Below are 23,020 nucleotides of genomic sequence, written 5' to 3'. Positions count from 1 at the left end.
TATAAAGAATCAAAAGTGTTAACAAACCTTGAAGGATTTTCTTTTCAACAGAATAAGCAATAAGGCCCAGTTAAGGATATAGTTATAGTAGAATTTATAGAGATGATTGGCATAAATACATAAGTAAATAAACAATATTTGAGAAACATAAAATGATACTTAAATACTAACTAATAACCCTAGTAAAGAAAAAGGAAAAATATGCCTCTTAACCCATAATTAGCAGAAGTAACAAGCTCAAATTGTGGTCTGAAAATGGCTCTGTAAAAATAGCTATCCTTTCATCAAGTGAGCTGTTCCCTATGTGTATTCCAGTCATACCTGCTTCCTTTGCTGACAGAAACAAGTGTTGGCCCTGCAATAAAGCTACGGAAGAGCAATTAGCTTTCTATTCTAAATACATGCATCTTCAACAAAACCGTCAGCTTACATTCCAACAGCAGGATTTTTATTTCTGGAGGAAAAAAATAGATAAACATAGCTTGATTTTTTTAGATTATAGGTTAAAATAAAGGAATTGGCAGGTAGGGAAAAAAAATTTTTTTTTATGACATAACCTGAGAAGATCAAATTCTCAAGATCATGTTTTAGTTGATGAAGAATTCAAGCAGAACTTTACAATGTCACTTTTCTTTTTCTTACTTTTTAAACTATAATTGTACTTAAAGATTTTGCCATAGATTCTGAATGAATAAGTGATTACTGAATAGGATATGTATGCATATATCTCTGTATAATATATATATATATGTAACATATATATGCATTATGAGAATATATGTATATATATTTGTGTGTATTTACATACATATACACATATGTATATAATATCTATCTGGTTACCAAAGTATAGCTTACAACAAAAACGCTTGACATATTTCCTCTGATAAAATTTGTATTATTTTTTACACATAGGTAGTCCCTCTTTGAAATCATCACTCAGTGACTATATGATATGATAAATTTAATTGAGACATATCTAAAGAGAAGAAACATATTTTTAGAAGCTATAAAAGAAAGCAAAGATAAGTTGAGAGTTGTAGGTCATTATCTAATGATATTTTATCATTTGAAAATAATCCCTCCTTCCTGACAGCAGGCTAACAAAGTTAAACTGAAAGACTTTAATTTAGACCATTTCCCTGATCTATTCAGTAGACATCATAAAAGAAATATTTTCATTTACTTTTTCATATGTGGTGGGGAAAATTAATTCCTCTTCATAGCATCATAGCATTTAGGTTAACCAAATGTAGATGGTTATCTACTCATTCCATCTATTCATTTTTTAGTCTATGCTATTACTGTGCTATGTCAGGAGTGAGAAAGAGACAAAAATTAAATAACACAATAATATTCAACACAAGGATTTATAATATATGAGGGGGAATATTAAAAAAATTAAATTCTACAATTACTATTTTACAATTAAATGTATATGTATCTCAAATTTCAGCATACTTACTATTGGAGGCATATGGCATTCATATATTGCTAGACAAGTAATTTTATAGAAATGTCTTTTTCCTCATGATTTCTCCATCTCCATATATACAATTCCTATTTTAAAATATCTTTCTATTATTTCTCTTCTGATAGGCTTTTCTTTTATATTTCTTAAAAGTTATTATTTATAAGCAAAAATGTTGGTTCTATGTCTTTTTAAAATATATTGTTAGTCTAACAATGATGATGATTTCCAATGACTGACTAGGGTATAAACTTACAAAGAAAACAAGAGTTTTCTGTCCTCTAGTAATCTATGAGAAAGAATTGCAATATTTTAAAAGTTTTACACCTGAAAGAGATCTTCAGATCATCTAGTCCTAAGGCATGCAAGTGGGAAAGGGGAAGGTAAGCTTTTCATGTTTATACCTCTTTCCACTAGAATAAATGAGGTTTTACTTCTAATGTTTATTCTTCACATTAGTGGGCAAAAGTCATTAAGTGCTGTAAGGTGGTAGAGTACTAACCTAGAATTCTTATACACTTCCCCCTACCCCAGCATAAGGCTTCCAAGGGAGTACCCTATATGAACAACTTCTCTCTGGTCAGATAGCCAGCACCCCCATTCTCAGGTTTTGTTAAAATCATGATCATTCCCACTTTTTACCAACAAACTAGTCTTACTTCCTGATCCTTACCTCACTGGGATTAGGTTCTCTCTGCTCTCTGAGGGGACAACTAGTGCTCAAGAGAGAAGGTTCCATTAGAACTTGTACTACATTTGTGTGTCACATTACCAATGGCCTTCTAAAATGAAATTTGGACTTTTTATTGTCTTTAATAAATTTTTATATAATTATATGATTTTCTTTTAAATTAAAACAATGAAAATGTCCAAAAAATACATAAAGGTGAGGAGAGGGGGTAAGTTGAAAGAATATTTTCCAAAGCAATTGAATCAGGAATACCTGAATGAATGTCCTAACTCAGATATCAGGTGGCTGTAAACCTGGGCAGGTCACAAATGTGTAAGTGATGGAGCTAATTCTTGAAAAAAATCAATATCAGAACATGTGCTAATAATTTGAATTAGTAGAAGAGTTTCCTCACCAGGCATATCCCATTCAAATGAAAGCATAAAATCCATCAAAAAAAAAGAATACATATATAATAATTTGCACATTATTTAAAAATTAAATTCAATGAAAATTACCAAAAATACGTTTTTCTTAAAATTTCCCTTAAGAGTACTGATCCCTCCTCTAGCCATTTTCTTTCTCCTTAAATTGAAGAAATTAAGATGCAGAGAGTTAGTGCTAGACCTTGCTCCCAATCTAAGGCCTATCTTTATAATGTGGTACACCTTTTTCTAGCTTCTTTGGGTTCCACGTGATCTCTGGGTTCCTGATTCTGTACTCCAGTATTTTAGCAAGACAACTCTTACTACCAGCCCCTGATATTTCTGAGCTCAAGTTCCATTATGAAAAGGATAACAATGATAGCGTTTACATGGTACTTTTAAGGGTCTCAAAGTTCTTTATTTATTTAATTGTCAGAACAACTTTCTGAGTTTATTAATCCCATTTTTATAGATGACGAAACTAGGATCAAGTAAGGTTAAATGATTTGTGCTAGGCAACATGGTATGAATCTAAGGCAGGGTCAGAGCTCAGGTTTTCTAGATTCTATTTCTACTGCATATTAGTTTTTATTGATTGATTGCCTGGCCAGAGACAGGGTCTCTCCCAGGACTCAGAGTGAGAGATTATCAATAGGAATCCACTCTTTTCTATCTTGGTCTAGTCAGCTGCCTTCCCTGAGGCTTCCTCATAGAATGAAAAACATTATCTCAGTGTCAGTAACTACTGCTAAGAACATGGAAGTCCACTAAATCAATCTCATGACTAAGCCAGGTCTGGGAACTACTGCAATGAAAAAGATAGCAGTCCTTGCTTATAGGGGGATGAAATTCTAGCAGATAGTCATCCTTCTATCCCCTTTTTTCACCTCTGCTTCTGAGAAATCCCTACCTTCCTTCAAGGCTCAATTTCAACTTCTAACTCAAAATCTTGCTGGATTTTCCAGGTTATTTGCATTTTATCTCTTTTGTATATAATGTTTACTTATCTGTATATATGCTATGTTTCCATGATAAAATATTAACTTCTTCAGAACAGGAACTTTGTCATTCTTGTCCCTGTATCCCCAGTGTTTAATATATAGATACTGAGTTGAATTGAATTAAAAAAGAACATAGGAAGAAGGGCTGAAATTACAGTAGCATCATCAATGATGTTACTGAAGTATAAATGAAAAAACTACTCATCACAGAAGCAGTTGAATGTCATATCATCTAAGGTAGAGTTAGTCTACATATAGATTTCAGGAAAAAATGTAAATAAGGAAAAAAGATTATTAAAAAAAGAATAAAGGAATGAAAAATCTATTTCTGGAAAAGTGAAGGGAGAATAATGACAAATTATGTGGGAAAAATAAAACAAAAACAACTTTATAGAAGTCAGGCCTGGAAGTTTCACCAGAAATTACTGAGAATGGTTGGGAGATACAGGTATGGTCCCTGGATAACAGTAAATATTTAAAGTGCGAGACAATGGGAGGAAATAGAAGAGAAAAGTGGTAGACTTCCATGGGAAAACTGAGCAGTAGGTCAGCAGGTAGATACCAGCTACAATGTTTAAATTATTTGCCTTCCTATTTTCAAAACATACTAGTACAGAATTACCACATATGCACATACACATATGCACAAATGATTCTAGAGTTCAAGTTGAGCTTTTGAAAAGACTCATCTGACACGAAAGTAGTCATCATAACCAGAAAAGAATGTTTGTAATTAGTAAACTAAACAGAATCTTAGTTCTGTCTTGTGCTATGTTTCTGGAAAGGACTCAAAACATCTGAGAAAAAATAATTCGAAAAAATTTCCATTCTCTTTACTCATACAATTAATGTAATTAAAAAGTCTCAAAAGGGACCTATTTGTTAATGAGATTCTGTTATTGAGCTTCATCAATCCTTCCTATTACAGGTAGGACTTGTGATTTCACTGTTATGGGTAACTCACAGATGAAATTTCCTGAAGTAATATAGGGTAATACTTTTTTTGCAATTTATAATCTTAGACAATTTCCAGGAGAACTTAGGATTTCAGCTCCGTTACACAACACAGTCAGCATGTATTGTTACTCAATTATTTTTTGATTGTGTCCTTTTCATTTAAATTCTTTCAGCCTAGTTTCCTCAATTGTAAAATGGGTATAATACCTCTCAGCGTTGTCATGAGAATCAAATAATACACGTGTATGTATGTAACTTTACATGTGCAATTTTCAAACTTTGAAGATCCATATAAATACAAGATATTTTAAATAATTTATTTATTTAGAACATATTAATACCCTTCCAAATGTAGTAGGAATTCTATTTTTTTTAAAATTCTTTGTTCTGTACACTTATTTATAAAATTCAACCTGACATCTCAAGGGAACATCTTTCTTATGTTTTAATTAGGTACCTATCATCATATACTGACCCTTCATTCATGTATGTAGTACATGGTATATAACTTTTAATAATAGTTCTACCTATTTATACCTTTTTGGAACAAGGGAATGCGTTTTTGAGAGTTATCCAGGATTTTTGCTGGAGTCTGTTGCCAAACTGATTTTTGGTCTCATTCAGTTAAATTCAATTTATATATGTTAAGACTGTTTGATATTCCATTTGGTAAATGGTCAAAGGATATGAGCAGACAATTTTCACATTTCACAATTTTAATTTTGAAATTAAAGATCTATATCATCTATAGATGATCTAAATCATCTATAGTTACTTGAAAAAATGCTCTAAATCACTATTGATTAAAGACTTGCAACTCTGAAATACCACCTCACACCTCTGAGATTGACTAATATAACAAGAAAAAATAAATGTTGGAGGAGATGTGGGAAAACTGGAACACTAATACACTGTTGGTATTGTCAAATGATCCAATCATTCTGGAGAGCATCTAGAACTATGCCCAAAGGACTATAAAACTGTGCATACCCTTTGACTGAGCAATGCCATTATTGGGTCTGTGTCCCAAGGAAATCATAAAGGAGGGAAAAGGACCCACATGTGCAAAAATGTTTGTAGTAGCTCTTTTTGTGCTGGCAAAGAACTGGAAACTGAGTAGATGCTTATCAATTGGGGAATGAGTGAAAAAGTTGTGGTATATGAAGATAATGGAATATTATTGTTCTATTAAAAAATGATGAACAAGCTGATTTTATAAAGGCCTAGAAAGATTTACATGAACTGATGTTGAGCAAAACAAGCAGAAGCAGGAATACATGGTACACAGTAACAGCAAGAATGTGCAATGATCAACTATGAAAGACTTGGTAATTCTCATGGGTTCAGTGATCCAAAGCAATCCCAATAGACTTTGCTCAGAAAATGTCATCTGCATCCAGAAAAAGGACTAAGGAGAATGAAAGTAAATCAGTACATGCTGTGTTCACTTCTTTTCTGTGTTTTTTTTTTTTTCCTCCCATCATTTTTTCCTTTTGCTCTGATTTTTCTCTCCCAACATGATTCATAAAGTAATGTGTGTTAAAAAAAATAAATTAATTTTTAAAAAGTATTTGATATTTGAGAATAAAATAAGATACACTTGTCCATAGAGGGCTTATATTTAGTATTGGGAAAACACATATTTATGTCATATTATTATAAATTCCTAGGAACAATAAAAAAAAAATAGTGTTATAAGAGAGTTGGAGAAAGAAACATCACTTTTAGGGCTGGGATGAGGAAAAGTATCAAGGTGGAATTAGCAGGGAAAACAAAACAAAACATGGAGTTGATGGCTTTTGAACTAGATTTACAAGAAAGGATTTGAAAATTTGTGAAAAGTTATACCAAGTATATCTAGTTATGTTTGCAAAGAAAAGAGAGTTGGCAAAAGAATGAGGAAAAAAATATGGTACTCAATTCTAGTTTGACAGGAATTATAGAACACATGATGTGGTGGGATATAGCATGAAATAAAACTTGCAAAGCCAGTTAGGGTCAGGTTCCTGGATTCCTGGAATGCCACAGAAATTTGTTTTATTTGGAACAAAATGCGGTTTTAATAGTTGGGGCAAAGAATTGGTGTGATGAAACCTATGTATGAATAAAATTACTTTGCTCTTGATGTAAGGGTTATTTTGGAGACAAGGAAATCAGTTAGAGGCTAATTCAAGTGTCTGGAAGTAATGAATACCTGCACTAGGTGTGGAAAACAGAAAAAATAGAAGTTTAAATTCAGAGGATTTGACAAGTGATTGGATAAAATTTTGAGTTTGGGTGATTAAAAGCATGATACCATCAACAGAATTATAGAAGTTAAGTGAAAAGGCAAAGTTTTTGGGAAAGATAATGGGTTTAATTCTGAATATATTGAGTATTAAGTGTTATTTATACTTCTAGGTGAAGATAGGACCTTAAAGAATGTGATGATAGGTCAGGGGAGATCTTGGGCTCAGAAAGAGTGATTTAAAACACAATAGTGGTTGAGAGTGATAAGAGAGAATACAAAAAAGCAAGAGAGGAAGAGAAGTACTGAACCTTTAGAAGAGATCTGGCTAAGGAGACATAAAAGAAATAATCAAAGAGGTAGAACAAAAATTGGGACAGTACAATGTTTCAGAATATAGAATATCTGAGTCTTAAACTTCATTGTATTATATATCCCTTTGGCAGTCTGATGAAAATCTTTCAATTCATAAAATATATAGGATTATAAGGAAAACCATTTATATTGAAATGTCATTAAACTATTAAGAAAAATCCACAGATCCAAGGTCAAGAACCTCTGGATTGGAGTATGACAAAAGATGAGAAGTTCACATTGTGTTGCATTCTGCCAAGAGGTCAAAAAAAAAAAAAATCAGGGAAAAAACAAGAATGATGTATTTGATAATTAGGAATGCACCTCAAGACTCAACTTGGGTACCATTTCCATGATAATAACTTTGCATATCTCCTCAGTTTTCTTTTCTTCCAGAAATAACTTCACTTTAATTTATACTACTATCTGACTTAAAATATTCATATGACAGCATTTTAATGTTTAAAAGCAATACACACACACTCACACACACACACACACACACACACAACACACACACACACACATACACATTAGCTATATGAACATATCTTTAGTCTTTCTATATAGTATCAAGTAAATTCTCCAGATGTGATTTCCATTTTGCTTAGAGAAGTACTTTGACCTTGGACATCAAATCTGAAGCTTCATCTTCCTAATTCAGGGCAAAAACTTTCCCCCACCCCAATTTCTCTCTCATCTTGTAGGTATTTAAATATGGTTTGTTGGGTTTAATTGAATTGGTGACTTTGGAGAGTAGTTTCTACCAGAATGTAGTAGAAAGAAACCCAACTCCAATTGAAAGTAATATATTAGGAAGCCACAGTTCCTCTGAGAAACCAAAGGCATTTAAAGGACACAAACGTTTATTCTGAGATCATCTAATATATATTAGAATTATTGGGGATAATTTCAGAGTCATATATCATCAATGTTTACAAGTCAATATTCTAATGGTTGCTGTTTAAAGCAATTGCCACAAAAATTTGAAGCTCTAATCATCATTTTTTAAAAAGAACATTTTCTTCTTTACAGAAGGAATGTGTCTAAAGAACTTTTTAGTTTCTTCACTGAGTTTTGTGATTTTTTTACAGACAATTAGCAAAATAATAAATAAAGATCTGATTTGTAGTTTTTGCCAATTTCTGAGATATAAATGTTCACATTGAAAAAATTAGCAACTGACTCCAGTAAAAAATGGATCCAGTATACCCTTGCTTATGCTCTATAATACTGTAAATTCTCTGAATGCAGGGATTAGATTATCTAAATAATCCTTTTTGGTCCTCAGTGTCAAATACTGATAGGGCTCAATCTATTTCTATAAACAATTGTTGCCAATTGGTTTTACTCACTAGATATACAAAAGAAAGTCCAAACTAAGGCAACTTGATAAAGGAAAAAGGGCCATGATTAAACAAACATTGCCAGGAGAAGCTCCAAAGGATGCATGGAAGATCTAATATTTAATCAGAAGAAAATATAATGTGAAAGAAAGATAAAGACCATTTCTTTACATCACAATTTAATTCATAATAGAATGATAGGATATTTCCTGCCAGTGGTACACCCTAATAAACAAGTTAAAAGAGAACTTTTTTCTATGGGGAACAGAAAGTTTTAGGGAAAAAAAATGGGGCAAAGGTTTAGAAAGGGAGAATATGCAAAAAATAGAATTAAAAGTAGTCATCCAAAAGATACAAGATATATTAATAACAAATTTTTAAAAAGCAACCTTCTATTTCCAGTATTCATTGGATTATATAGACTGAAAAATATAGCTGAAGATCATCTCTTTCCTTCTTTTTTTTCATCTGTTTGTCTCTTTTTACCCTCTCTTATCTCTTCCTCCTTTTCTTTTCAATCTGAATAGAGAACCCTTTCTCAAAATGGCTTAGTTTGATTTGGGTTTCGAATGGAGACCTAATAATCCTTATTTCAGTTTTATCATTTAAACCAGCATTTAATGTTCTTGGTTTATTATTGAAGAATATGGAATAATAATGCATAGAAACAACATTTTAATATTGTGAATGCATTATTCAAAGAATGAAAATTGTTACCACATTTGTACATCAGGAAAAGGAAGTGGTAATAAATACTTGATATAAAACCTATCCACAATAATAAAGGGAAACCAATTTTTGTATGCATCATAGAATGCTTAACATACTTGAGATAATATGGTCCTACTGCTCATTGTTGATACTGAACAGCATTTTTATAGGCTATTTTATTTGCTAAATATGCACAAGCACACATGCACATCATTAACTGTTTTTCTTTGCATATATCACAGACATACAAATTTATTATAAAGATATGTTTAATATTTACAAATGACAATTCTATAATCATTTAGAGTGGCAACACTTATGGGCAGTATGGTATATTTTATGCATTTACACCAAAGTATATTAACAGACAATAATGAAGTTCAGTGAATGAGTGCCTCACCCTGGGAGCATTAATTTATATAAGCCATCAATAATCATCACCCACCATTGACATTTTTTCATTTGCATTTCCTATGAAAACATAAAAACAAAATGTGTTTAGGAGCCTGAATATTAATGAGATGGCAGGTGATTTATTGTGAAGTTTCTTTTGGCCCAGTGATCTAGCAGTCTCTGAAAGACAATATTGCTCTGACAAGACACAGGCTTAAAATGGATTGGAGTCACATCACTGCTCTGCTACAAAACTGGTTATTTAGCAGGGCTTTCTAAATTGAACTAGTATTTCCAAAGATTTCTGAAAGGTAGGAGAGGACATTGGAAGGATTGGGAAGATAATGTTTACAATTAATTTCTAAAGAAGGGAGAGTAAATGAATTACCTTTAATTCTGACACAGCAAATCTGTTTTTAGATCAAGAAAGCAAAAAGACAGAAAGGGGAATCCATTTTGCATTTAGCTTTTAATTCAGAGGAGACAAGTCTATTTGATTAGTCTTTTTCTCTATTTTAATCCAAAAGGTATTATCCTCTTAGATTAAAGTAATAAAGATTTATATTCACTCTGCTCACTTAGCATTCAGTTAGCTTCCTCAGGTTGTTGCTGTTTTTTGCTTTTTGTTTTTTTTTTTTTTTTTGTAATTACCTTTATATTGAAATATATAAGGAGTATTGGAAGCAACTAGAAGACAGAAAGTTTTGGGAATTATAAATAAATGAGATCACATTTTTTGTTGTTGATAGTGTAAGCTATTTATGGGCAATCTATCTTATTTCTCTCTTCATGCCAATCAATTTGAAACAGTTCCAATCCATACCATCTTCATGCGATCTTCATGGCACAGGCTAATGCTAGGTTCACAGAGGTTCTGCTAGTTGAACATAAGCTCTGGAAGGAACTACCAACCTGGAAGAATTTCAAGCATGACTGGAGCAAAGACTGAATAACAGTTCGATGTTTAATCTAGTTAAATATGGAAATGTTAATCACCAGAAGTAATCTGGAAATTCATAAGAATATTTTCAATTTTTTGGCAGTGGCAATCCATGCCCTTGGGTTTTGGAAATAAATTTGGTAGGGTAAAAGAAAAATAGGTAAGCTGCTACAAAGGATAATTATTTTTGGAGTATAAATATTAAATATAGGTACTCTAAATAAGTCCTTTGTTCAATGAGTGATGAGTTGAAAAACAATTAGAAGAAATGAATCAAATCAACAGTAATATTTTTACTACAAATGAAACCAGAAGAAAAACATACAGACAACTAACTGTAGGATATGGGCCAGAATTTGTCATAAAGTGTGAGAAAGCAAAAATATTCCAGGAAGAACCTGACAATACGCTGTAAGCCAAGCCAACATACTGTGATACTTGCTTACTTCAAGGTGAAGGTGGGCAGAGGAAAAAATATCAAAAATTGACAAATGTGATTCAGATATGATAAATGAAAGAAGTCAAAGTTAATACTTTCATCTACAAATATAGATCAATTTTTTTTTCTTCCAGAAGAGAAGTAGAATTAGAATAAGATAAGCACTAAAAAAACACCATAGAAAACTACACTGACTATATAGTGATAAGAAGTAATTGGTTACTTATTGGAAAATCTTATTAAATTCAATTGTTTGTTGTGATTAGACCAATATCTAGAGCAAAGGTCAATATTAATATCAAATCAGAAGAATAAATATAAGACTTGCAGAATGACTTCAAGAGCTTCAATCTAATTTAAAAGTATCCAATGAAGAAAAAGTGGATAATGGGAGATATTAAATTTGATTATCACAATTCCTCCCTCCCCTTAAGAACTTCATTGAAATTATCAAAGAAGTCTAGAAAACAATAAAACTATCAAATAAGCAGTTACTGCCCTTGCCAAGCAAAGACATGGCAGCCAAAGAAAGCACTGTTTCAGAATGCAAACTTATTTGTTAACAATAACAACAAAAAGTCAAAGTTGTAGGAATCAAGCAGAAAACTGCTTTTTTTTGGTTGTTGCTATTCAGTCGTTTTTCAGTTGTGTTCAACATTTTGTTGGGGGTTTCTTGGCAAAGATACTGGAATGGTTCCCATTTTCTTCTCCAACTCATTTCTGAGATAAGGAAACTGAGGCAAACAAGATTAAGTAGCTTGCCCACAGCTGAATATAGGAAGATAAATCTTCCTTATTTCAGACCCAGTACTGTATCCAGCCTATAAGATGCCTTTGGATAGAATATCTTACTTGAGACTCAAAAGAGATGTATTAGCTCAAGAGCATTAGCAGATTAAATGTTAGGAAGCCAACAAATAAATGGAAAATGAAGCAAGCTTGTCAATGATTCTTTATCAATATCTGCTTTCAGTATTTTTGATAGAGGATATGTTGTATTTTGACTATTATCACAGTTCTTGATGTATAATACAAGGAATTAGAAATGGAAAATAAGATAAAATGCCAGAAAGAATATTTAGACCAGATAAATACCCCATGAGGTAAAATTGTGCCAGAGGTAGTTTAATTTTGAGAGCATTGAGGGTTTTCTTTTTTTTTTTTTTAAATAACATCTTGGGAAAGGGAAGTTTTTTTTTTGTTTTGTTTTGTTTTTGTTTTTAGGGGAAAATATCACAGATGATATTGCCTGAAGAAATTGATCAAGAGAACACCAATAATTACTGATATGTTTACTTTGGCATAAATATTTCATACTGATGATAATGGTGTGTGTGTGTGTGTGTGTATATATATATATATATATATATATATATACATATATATATATGACTTTTTGATGAAAATGAGAAGGGAATAGTCAATCATTTGCAAATGATTCAGCCATGTTTTTACAGACACAATATTGATTAAAATATATGTTAAATTTAAGATCCCATTGTTTTTATTGCTAGTTGATTACCTCCTAAGTCCTAAAAAAAAAGCTTTCAATTAAGTTGAATAAAACTTAGCTGTTATCATTCTACTCCAAAAAGGAGTATCTCATACATGTCAAGATCATTGACATGATGACCTTGATCACCTCAAGATCATATGTTCCTTAACAAATGCAAATCCAGAGATTAATTTTTAACTACACTGTTCAGCATTATCATCAAGTAAGGTTTGGTTAAGTAGGAAGATTTAGGTTATTTGCTATTTCTTTTAGGATATTTAGGGCTTTCCCAATGAACTTCCCAAAAGACATTGAGGGCCTTTAAATGCTGATTGGGGATAACACTGTGTTAATTAATCAACTTGTAGATTGTGGCCTCCATTATAAGAAACATGACTACAAAAATATATTTCCACACCTATAAAATGGAAACAATACTATCTAACTCATTAGGTACTGTGAGAAAAATTTGATGTGAAGTAAAAATTTGGGTTATTATTGTTGTTGTTGTTGTATCTCCATATTATAAATCAAATTTAGAAATAAGAGCTACCTGAATTCTAAAAATCATTGTAACACTCAGAGAAAGATGTACTCAATCTTTTGGGATAATATAATACAAGAATCAGTACTTGAAACATAGAAATAACATATCACCATTATATGAGACTGGATTTTGATACGAAGTATACTCTATAAATAGCCTTTGTGTCTCTCTAGAGCCTCAGATTAAGAAGAAATTCTTGAAAAGAATAAGATAGTCTCTAAGAAACTATTTGAGAACATTGAAATAATTTGAAGATTAACATGAAACAAGGCTAGAGAAGATGCTCGAACCCAAGAACATGAGAGTTATTGTGAAAAAAAAGTAAAGTAACAGAAAAATTAGGAAGAGAAAAAGGGAAAATAATTCACTGTTTATAATAATATACTGTAAATAAAAAGGAGATTTAAAAAAAAAATTAATGGACCCTAAAGATAGCAAGAATGTGTTTTTGTTTTTAGGAAATAGATGCCATGCAAATGAAATGTAGGAAGAAAATTGTAGAAAGATGTGTTTTTTGTTGTTGTTGTATTTTATGTCCCAGATAGACATATAGACAGGCTAACTCAAAAGTTTGCAATCTGGGAAATAAGTGCATTTTGCCAATTTCATTTGTTTTTCCAAAAGACACTGGGGAAGTATATAATGAGCATGAGGAGTCTGCAACTTATTAGTAAGTTTTTGCTGAAGAACAATATAAAACATCACCAAAGACAAATATGAAGGGAAAAAAGGATATATGATCAGACATATGGCAGATATCACGGATATCTAGGGAACTGGATTCACAGAAAAGTTTTGACCTCCTAGAAGATACATCTTTGTTTATGACATCACAAATCCACTGAAATATATAAGCATTGATTTTTCTTAGTCGTTGGAAAAAACAATAATATAAATGATTGCAAAACCAGGAAGTTAAAATGTTATTGGTCTAAAAAAATCAATATTATTATAGCTTATCATTCAACTAATGAAAAAGAGAGTATATGAGTTATACTTGAAGAAAAATAATAAGTAGTAACATATGAAATAAGAAGTTCCTCAAAATTAAGAAATCAGAATGAGTTTTCAAGTGGAATGAATCTGTGATATTTATCAATGTTTTCATCAGACTTGCATAAAGGCAGAGATGATATACTCATCAATTCTAGGACTGACATGTAGCTGAGAGAGCTAACGGGATCCAAATAGATCTTGACAGACTAGAACAATGAATTGACTCAAGATGAAATATGAAAAATGGATGAAAATGGATGTAAAAAAATCAGTTTCAAAAGTATAAGATAAGGAAGGCTTGGTAAGATATCAATTCTGAAAAATACCTAGAAGTTTTAGGTAATAGCAAGGAAATTATGAGTCAGCAATGCACTATGGAAGCCAAAAAAGCTAGTGTGACTTTGAACTATATTTAGAGAGGCAGAGTTTCCAAGATTATGAGATTATAGTCTGAGTGTACTGGACCTCTTCTGGAGTATTGTATTTGGTTCAAGGCGCCAAAGATTAATAAAGAAAATGATAAGCTGTAGTAGGGACAGTTAGGTAGTATAGTGGATAGGTCACCAGGCTTGAATGCATGGGTTTGATCAATAAACTTATTTCCAACTCTCAAATTTTGTGATTATACATTTCACTAATTTTAGATATAATTTATTAACAAATAAGACAAATCATAACAGATACCACATAAAGAACCAAATGATAAGGAAAAATAAAGGTTGTATGCTCTATTTTCATTCTTACAAAAAGAAATATTTAAATGTTTAAAAAAGGTTGTTTAAGAAAAATCCTGAGATCTCATTCATTGGAGAATTTATAGTGTTTTCTTTTAAAGAAAAAAATGGCTTTCTTATAAAGAAAACACTATAAATTCTCCAATGAATGAGATTAGCTAAAGAAAAAAGAAAGATGATGAAATCATAGAATTTTAGGGCTGCATGGGCCCTTGGAGATCATCTACTCTAACTATATCATTTTAAAGATGAAAGTCTGTCCTTGCAAAGGGAATAATTCATGTGCTCACGGATATATTCATGATCAACTCATCTTCTACTATGTAGGAAGTAATCTGTTCTCTTATACACAAACCAGTTTTTCATCAATTGAAGGTAAGGCAGTATTAGATGACAACAGCTTTGGAGCAGTTGCTTAGATAAGCAGATTCTACATATTTAAAAGAAATAATCCCTGTCCCTCATGAAACAAACACAAGATCATTATCTTTTAGGTATAGGGTCTTGATTCTTGAAAAACATATTTAACAGTATCTTATGATATGAACCAAGATTTGTTAATTTAATCACCTAAATCTTACATTTTCAACATTTTTACTTTAACCACTACATACTATTAAAAAAAACAAAAAAACAAAAACACTATGGTTTCCTCTGTTGCAACAAATAAAGGGTAGATGCCCATCTGTTTAACACCTCCCCAGTAAATGTTGACTGTTGCATTCATCAGAAACATCATTACCTAAATGAAAATCCTACAAGTAATATATTAAAAGAAATTATATGAAAATGACTCAAGACAAAATAAGTTATATATCTAGTTTGATCTGAGTCTAGGGAAAAATGACAGAACTCACCCTTGCTGGGGAAAGTATAACATATCCCTATAATCTCTGATGCTGAGGAGACTAAGGTTGGTGGATTACTTGAACTTGGAAGTTTTGAGCTGAAGTAGCCCAAGTTGTTTAGGTTTTCACACTAACACTGGCAGCATTGTGTATTCTCTAAAGAGCAGAGAGCTACCAAGCTGCCCTAAAAAGAGATGAATTAACTAACAAGGAAAACATGGAGAAGGAAAACCTTCTGCTAATCGATGGTGGGATGAGGTCCATGAGTGACTGCTCTGTTTCCATGTTGGGCAAAATAACGACTTGCTCTTTCAAACTAAATAATAACCTGGCTCTTGCAAAAGTTGAGTCAAAGTCTTTTTCTTAGAGAATAGTGAATCTGGAATGTCAAAAGTTCCTGCACTACTGATTTCCAATAGATATCATAATCCTCTATAATAATGCTCTAGATGTTTTAACTGGGCTCAGTTCAATCCAGGGGGAAAAAATCAATTAAGAGCTTTGCTAAAATTATAGTAAGGCAATTGGAGCTGTTGAGAACAAAATAAAGTAGAGCCTGTGGAACAATTTACCCAGAAGCACTCAGGGTCAAGGCACACATTCAGATTTTCCTGTTATCCTCATGGTTCCCTGTTAGTTGGCCATATATATTCTAAAAATTAAGATTAGATATGCTTTTCCTCCTTTTTGTTGTAGGTATGGATTATGCAGTATTTTTTTTAACTCCCTGAAAGAGTATGAAATTGCTTTATACCTAGGACAATGTGTAACTCTATGATGCTTAGCAGACTCTATAGTCACATAATTGCCCATTTTCATTGCTTGCAATGAGGCCTGACAGCTCACCAGTTTATGGCAGTAGCAGCTGACTATATGGAAAGAAGTTCCTTATTTCCTAACTTCTTTCAGAAAAGATATTCTGAAAATTCAAGTTAAAAAAAAAATCCAGGTTTATGAATAATGGAACACCCTGCTACACTCAGCCAGGTTTTATACTTTGTTGTAATATTCCTATCACAGGGAATGAGGTCCAGCAGAAGCTGAAAATAAAGCAATAAATTTAAGACTCCTTAAAGTAATCATAGAAGTCATAAATATGAAAAATAGTTTATAATTACCTCTGTTGAGTGATGCTGAACTGTTTATATCTCCAGTAATAAAGGAAGACTCAGACTGCTTTCGAACTGTGTCATTCCACATTCTTCGAATCCGGCTCTAGAAACAGGAAAAGGGAGGAGAAGGAAGAAACCAATCAGCTACTGAATTTTCTCACAAAAATTCTCCCCCACACATATAATTTTGTGTGTACCCTATGTTGCTGAGAGCTTTTTTTTTTTTTTAAGTCTTGCTGTAATAGACCTTTTCAGCACTGTTGTAGCTTACTTGCAGCTTCCAAAAGTTGATTTCCAAAAGTGACTCAAATTGATTTCTCATGAAGTTTTGCTATACTCAAGTGCCACATGTATTGAAAAGGAAAGGGACAAAAGCTATGAAGTACTTGAATATATAGTAATTAAAGACAAATAGATGGTGAATATTTCTTTAAAGATTTTTAATAGGTTAAAATGTTTTAAATTTGGTGAAAGTTAAAGCTAATAAAATACTTTTATAAATATCTGAACAATTTTAAGGGGGTTGTTTTATTTTAAAAGTATTAAACTTCTTAATCTGGTGGATATATACACACAATTGTGAATCTATGGAATGTCAAGCTTTGGTACCTTCAAGCTGTAATGTGCTGAAAACTAATAGCTAAATGATTGTTCTATTTTTTAAATAAAAGAAGTTTCATTTCAAGGAGACACTTTAAAAAATAAACTGGAATTTTAGGGAATATTACGTTATTCTGATTTCATTTTCCTTAAAAAAAAAAAAAAAAGTTAAATATGGTCAACTTTACTTTTCCACTATAGTAACAATGGAAAATATGGGAGCTTAACATAGAAAATTTTCAAATTCATTTGTTTGTGTGGACAATCCAAAACCAACAAGTTGCCTGACTCATAGAGGTATCAACTTGGAGAGATGACAGTATCAACACCACATTTAAGTTTAGGACTGTTTTTGTTCAAGAAGCACTAAAGATCTACTAAAGACCTGCCTAGAAAGTAAGCCCATGTTTTCAGCAAATAAGTTTCAGCAGTTTTGACTAATTTGGAAAAGTTTCACTTATGGATTACACAATGGATTATGTGTCTATCATCTTAGAACTTTAATCATCACCTCCAAATTAGCTTGCAGTGATCACTTTCTTTTGGTTATAGGAACACATCAAATGCTAAAGCATGGAACTGTATTTTGTTTGAGTGGAGTCTTGTCCCATTTTCCCATTATTTCAAGAGTCTATTATTTTGTACATGTAGATACTTTATCAAGGCTTTTCTTTTTTTAAATTCCCAAACAATTCAGAAAATAGATTTTGAGAGTTGCTATGTGATAATGGAAATAATAATAATAATATCTTAATCTAGGGATAATCTTTTTCCAATCTCATACAGTTGTTCCTTAGATGACAGACATACAGCCCATCACTGTATTCATACACAAAACCTTTTCAGCTTGTTAGGAAATTATTGGGATTTTTTGTTCTGATGGCATGGCTTACGAGAGAGAAGTAAGAGTTATCTCTACACAACAAAGAGGAATGAGAATGGGACAGTACGGTTGATACTAGGGATACTAGTGAAATATGAGTTCTTTTGGTAGAGTTTCTATCACATACAAACAATAATCCTTAAAAGGAGTCTATTAACTGCCAGAACTACATCAAGTAGATATTATTACTGTCTTTATCTGGGATCCCATATCTGAAGATGAATTACGTATCAGAGATGGGTTTCAAATAATAAATTTTGGATAACAAAAAGAAAAGAGTTTATTTTTATTATTACATTTTCTTTCTGGTCCCTCTAGCTTTTCATTTTTTATTAATATTTTAAGACTTGTTTTAAGAAGTCAAAGAGTAATAATAATTTAAAAGGATTAAAATATCATCTAAATTCTTCTTTCTACAGATCCTTCTAATTAGCTCTAGGAGAGATACAATATTTAGAAAAGATATAAGTCCTTACTTGCACAAAACTTGTACTCTTGTAGAGAAATATGATACAAGCACAAATGACTCCAGTACATTATGATGCACAAGTTATTTGGAGAATTGCAAAATAAACTGGAAATTTTGAGTGGAAAATTGTTAGGAGGGGAAGCAGAGAAGCTGCATGTAGGAGGTGACATTTAAAATGGGCTTTAAAAGATAGTTTGGAATTCAGTAAGTAAAGTTTTTGTGAAGGATGTATCAAATATGCCTACAGGAAACTACAGTGTGGGTGTAAAAGGAAAAGAGAATAGTACAATTTGGCTGAAATAATATGTGTGGATGTCAGCTAAATTAATTTAAAACCTAACTAATCCTATAGGCTATATTAGCAGGCATGATTACTATATAGGGCTAAGGAGGTGATTTTTTTCTTTGCCCTGAGCAGATCACATTTGGAATATTCTAAAGGATATATTTTAGAAAGTGTATGGACATCCTGAAGAATACCCAGAGAATAGGAAAGATGTAAAGAGGTTTAAGATTATGTTATGTGATGATAGGTTGAAAGAACTAGGAATGTTTGGCCAGGAGAAGATTTAAGCTGTACAAAATATCTATCCTTCATACTGTGCAGTACTGTTATGTAGAAAAGGGAATAGAGTTGTTCTCCATTGCCCAATGGGAAGAACTAAGAACAATGATTAGTAAAAATTGAAAAAGGGCAGATTTAGGTTTGATGTAAAGAAAAACTCCCAAAACTAGAGCTCTGCCAAAGTGGAAAAGTCTGCTTTTGGATGTGTTCCCCCTTATTAAAAGTATTAGAGCAAACCTTGGGTGACCCAATATATGTAGAGCTAAGGGCCAAAGAGAGATCCCTTCCACCTTTCATATTCCGTGATTCCCTAAGCATATAGAAAACCTGGGTCATGACTGATTGTGTTAGTCTCAGAGAGTGTGCTTGGTAAAGAAGTTTAGACTTAGTGAACAATGGAGATAAATGAAAGATTTTTGAACTGAGAAGAAGCAAATAGCAAAAAACATTAATTTTATAGAAGTTATGAAGAATGTATTGGAGTAGGGAGAGAATGGAAGCAGAAAGTATATTAGGCCTTTTTTATGCAAGCTAAAATCTTTTACTACATTCTCCTTAAATTTCATAATTTACTCCCTACTCCAGTCTACTTCATTCATCCCTCAGTGTTTTCCACTGTGTTGCTGGAAATAGCTGTTCTATTTTCATCATTCATCTACATCCTTAAACTTTTAAACTAATTTTGAATTCATTTCCTCATTTTAAATGAAACTCAGACCTGAAGGTTGGTGGCCATTCCTTTTCTTCTACTCCTTGAACTTAACAGCTAATGAATTATACCACTCAATTCTTCTTGATGATGCCAGATCATTCCTTTACTACTTCCATTAGTGACACTCCTTCTTTTGGAATCTAAGCAATATGTTTATACCTCATTTTTTTCCTTGGGTTGCTATCCATTATTGACCCACATTTTCTCAAATTCCAGAAAGGTTCCAGTATCTAGGTCATAATCTACTCTACCCTCTTACCACTAATATGACTTTCGTTTTTAAAACCAAGCTACTTCATTCATCAATGTCCTAAAATACAAGTGATCTACTGTCACACAGAATCATAGGATAAGTGGTATGCGTCTTAAGAAAATATTTGGTCTAAACCATAAAACAACAAGAATATCAAATGGTCATTCAGCTATGCTTTTAAGATATTTGAAGCATAATGGCACAATGGAAAGGGCACTGAATCTGGTGAATCAGGACAGGAGTCTAAATTCTGGTTCTCCTACTTATGTCACTTAACTTTTCTAGGATCCAATTTCCTTATCTGTAAAATTAAAGGGGTTGGGTTAGATAATGGTTAAGGTCCATTATAGCTCTGATTCTATGAATCTATGGTCCAGTGAAAGAAAACATACTATTTCTCAAGGTAGTCATTATACTTATGTGTAGTTTTAATTATTAATAAATATTCCTTTTCATCAAAAATAAGTTTGCCTCTTGAAACTGACAATTATTCTTTCTATTTCTGTCTTTTGGAAATGAGAGCAAGTTTAATTACTCTATCTCATGATAAACCTTCAAATTCTGAAAAATCCAGTTATACTCTATTCTAAATTTTCTCTTCTTCAGGTTAAATATACTTATTTCTTTTACAATTTTCCAATGGTATAGACTCAGAGTCCTTCCTCATTCTTTGTATTTTCTTATCAATGCTATCTAGATAATCAATTTTCTTCCCAAAATATGATGCTTTACAACTTAACACTTCAGATGGGATAAGACAAGGGCCAAATGTAATGAGTTCCACTCCTGGAACCAATGTTTTTTTTTTTTTTAAAGTGGTCTATTAAATTTCTTGGCTGCCATATCACAGCATTAATTCATTGTTAACTCAGTGTTAACTCCCTTTGTCCTTGTAGTCCATTAAATCCTCAGTTTTTTATATTAATGGCTAGCTAGTCATCTCCACACCCATTTTGCTTATGTGAAGTTGATTTTTCAAATTTAAATCTGACATTATTTCTATTCCTATAAGTCTCATCTTAGATTTGTCCCAATAGTCTAGCCTGTATCTTAGATTTGTCCCAATGGTCTAAGATCTTTTTTTAGTATCTGGCTATCATTTATTATGATAGCTAGTTTTGGGGCATCTACAAATTTGATGAGTACATCATCTAAGCCTTTCCTCGAGTAACTGCTAGAAGTAAGAAGAGCACAAGTCTCTAGGACAAACAATTGACCCCTACTTCCAAAGTGACATCGAACCATTAATGACAAATCTTTATATTGAGCAATTTCCCAATTCCAAACCTACCTATTCAGACTACATCTAGCATCTAGGTCATGTCTTTCCATATGTTCTACAAGAATAGCACAATAGGCTTTGTCAAATGCTTTGCTGAAATCTAGTTAAAATATATCTATAGTATTCCTCTGCTCTACCAGTCTAATAACCCTATTAAAAAAGGAAATGAGATTAGTCTGGCATGACCTGTTCTTGATGGAGTCGTGCTGGCTCTTTGTGATCACTATTTCCTTTTTAGACATTCACTAACTAAACCTTTAATAATCATTTGTAGAATTTTGCCAGCAAACTAAGTCAAAGCTTCCTGGACTGTATTTTCCATTTTGTACTCTCTTTTCTTTTCTGAAAACAGAGACATTTGCCCTTTTATAAAATCCTGTGGTACTTCTACTAAAAGTCATGATTTTTCATCATCAAATCACAAATCTCATGGTCTCTTTACCTTTCTTGACTATCAAGCCCTGTTCTGTCCTTGACAGTTCAAAGACAACTCTTTGTGTCAAAGAAAATAGAAACAAAATAAGAATTAAAGAAGTTGGCTTTCTTTTTCTTCTCAGTTTTCATCATTCTCTTTAATGCCTTGGGGATTCAGTGTTGGAAAGTATAAAGAATGTTGAGTTTAGAGTCATAAGAGCCAAGTTCAAATTTTACCTATGCCAGTTATTACATGTTTGATTTTGGAAAGCCATTTAACCTCTTTTGTCCTGTTTCCTCAATTATAAAATGAACTAAAAGCTATAAAAGGTCAGTTAAAAGACCATAGGAAAAAGAAAGAAATTGTTTTTTTTTGGTTTTGTTTTGTTTTTTAATCCCTAGATGTTCCTGTTTGGGTGATGTGCTAGAAAATAAAGCATATCCTAGTAGAAACAAAATATTCACAAAATTGACACTGGTTAGCAAAAGGCACAGAAGAAAGGTATGTGTGTGTTTGATTGATGAGGGCTATAAATTGCCGTGTTGATATTTTTATAATCCTAATATACAGTGAATTCTGGATAGATGATTCATCTCGTTTAAGGTCATTATTAATGTCTCACACAATTTCAGGCACAGAGGACTTTAGCAAATTTTTTGTCCTTTTATTCACTTTATAAAACTATATTAGCATCACTAGTGGTAATAAAGTTCAAGAAGCTACTAATCTGGAATAGCTTAAGTTCCAGGTAGAAAATAAAGGAAGTTTCTGAAGCTACAGAGTATAATAAAGAAGAGATTAATTACTTTTCCTAAAAGAAGAAAGGACATCTTGAAAAGTAAAATTAATCTATTTAATTTTACAAACATTTATGAAGTGTCTACTAAGGCCCTGTGCTATTTGTGTTGACGATACAAAGATTAAATATATCTCTTAACCTGGACATTCGATGATCTTATAATCTACTAAAATGGGGACATGGAGGTGGGGTTGGAAATAAATAGAAAAATTTATACTACAAGACTCAATGTGAGAAATTCACAAGGGAAATGATGAGAGATTTTTCTAGTTCCAGGAATTGAAGAAGACTTTATGCAGTGTTACCTGAATTTGGTTATTTGAATGGAGTTTTAAGGAAGGAAATTATTTCAGCTGGTAAACTGGGGAAGAAAATC

General features: G+C 32.1%; 1 protein-coding gene across 9 annotated transcripts in view; it reads right to left on the bottom strand.

Moving 5' to 3' along the window:
• ADGRL3 (adhesion G protein-coupled receptor L3) overlaps positions 1-23,020 on the bottom strand; it is a 905,707-nt gene that overhangs the window by 15,939 nt on the left and 866,748 nt on the right. For all 9 annotated transcript variants that reach the window (XM_051964507.1, XM_051964499.1, XM_051964500.1 and 6 more), the window contains one exon: positions 16,673-16,769. In XM_051964507.1, coding sequence (XP_051820467.1) covers positions 16,673-16,769 — 97 coding nt within the window. The remainder of the gene's footprint in view (positions 1-16,672; positions 16,770-23,020) is intronic.

The sequence above is a fragment of the Antechinus flavipes genome, chromosome 6 (assembly GCF_016432865.1).
Source record: "Antechinus flavipes isolate AdamAnt ecotype Samford, QLD, Australia chromosome 6, AdamAnt_v2, whole genome shotgun sequence".
NCBI lineage: Eukaryota > Metazoa > Chordata > Mammalia > Dasyuromorphia > Dasyuridae > Antechinus > Antechinus flavipes.
The sequence above is the reverse complement of the archived record's forward strand: the minus strand, read 5'-3'. Positions and strand labels throughout refer to the sequence as shown.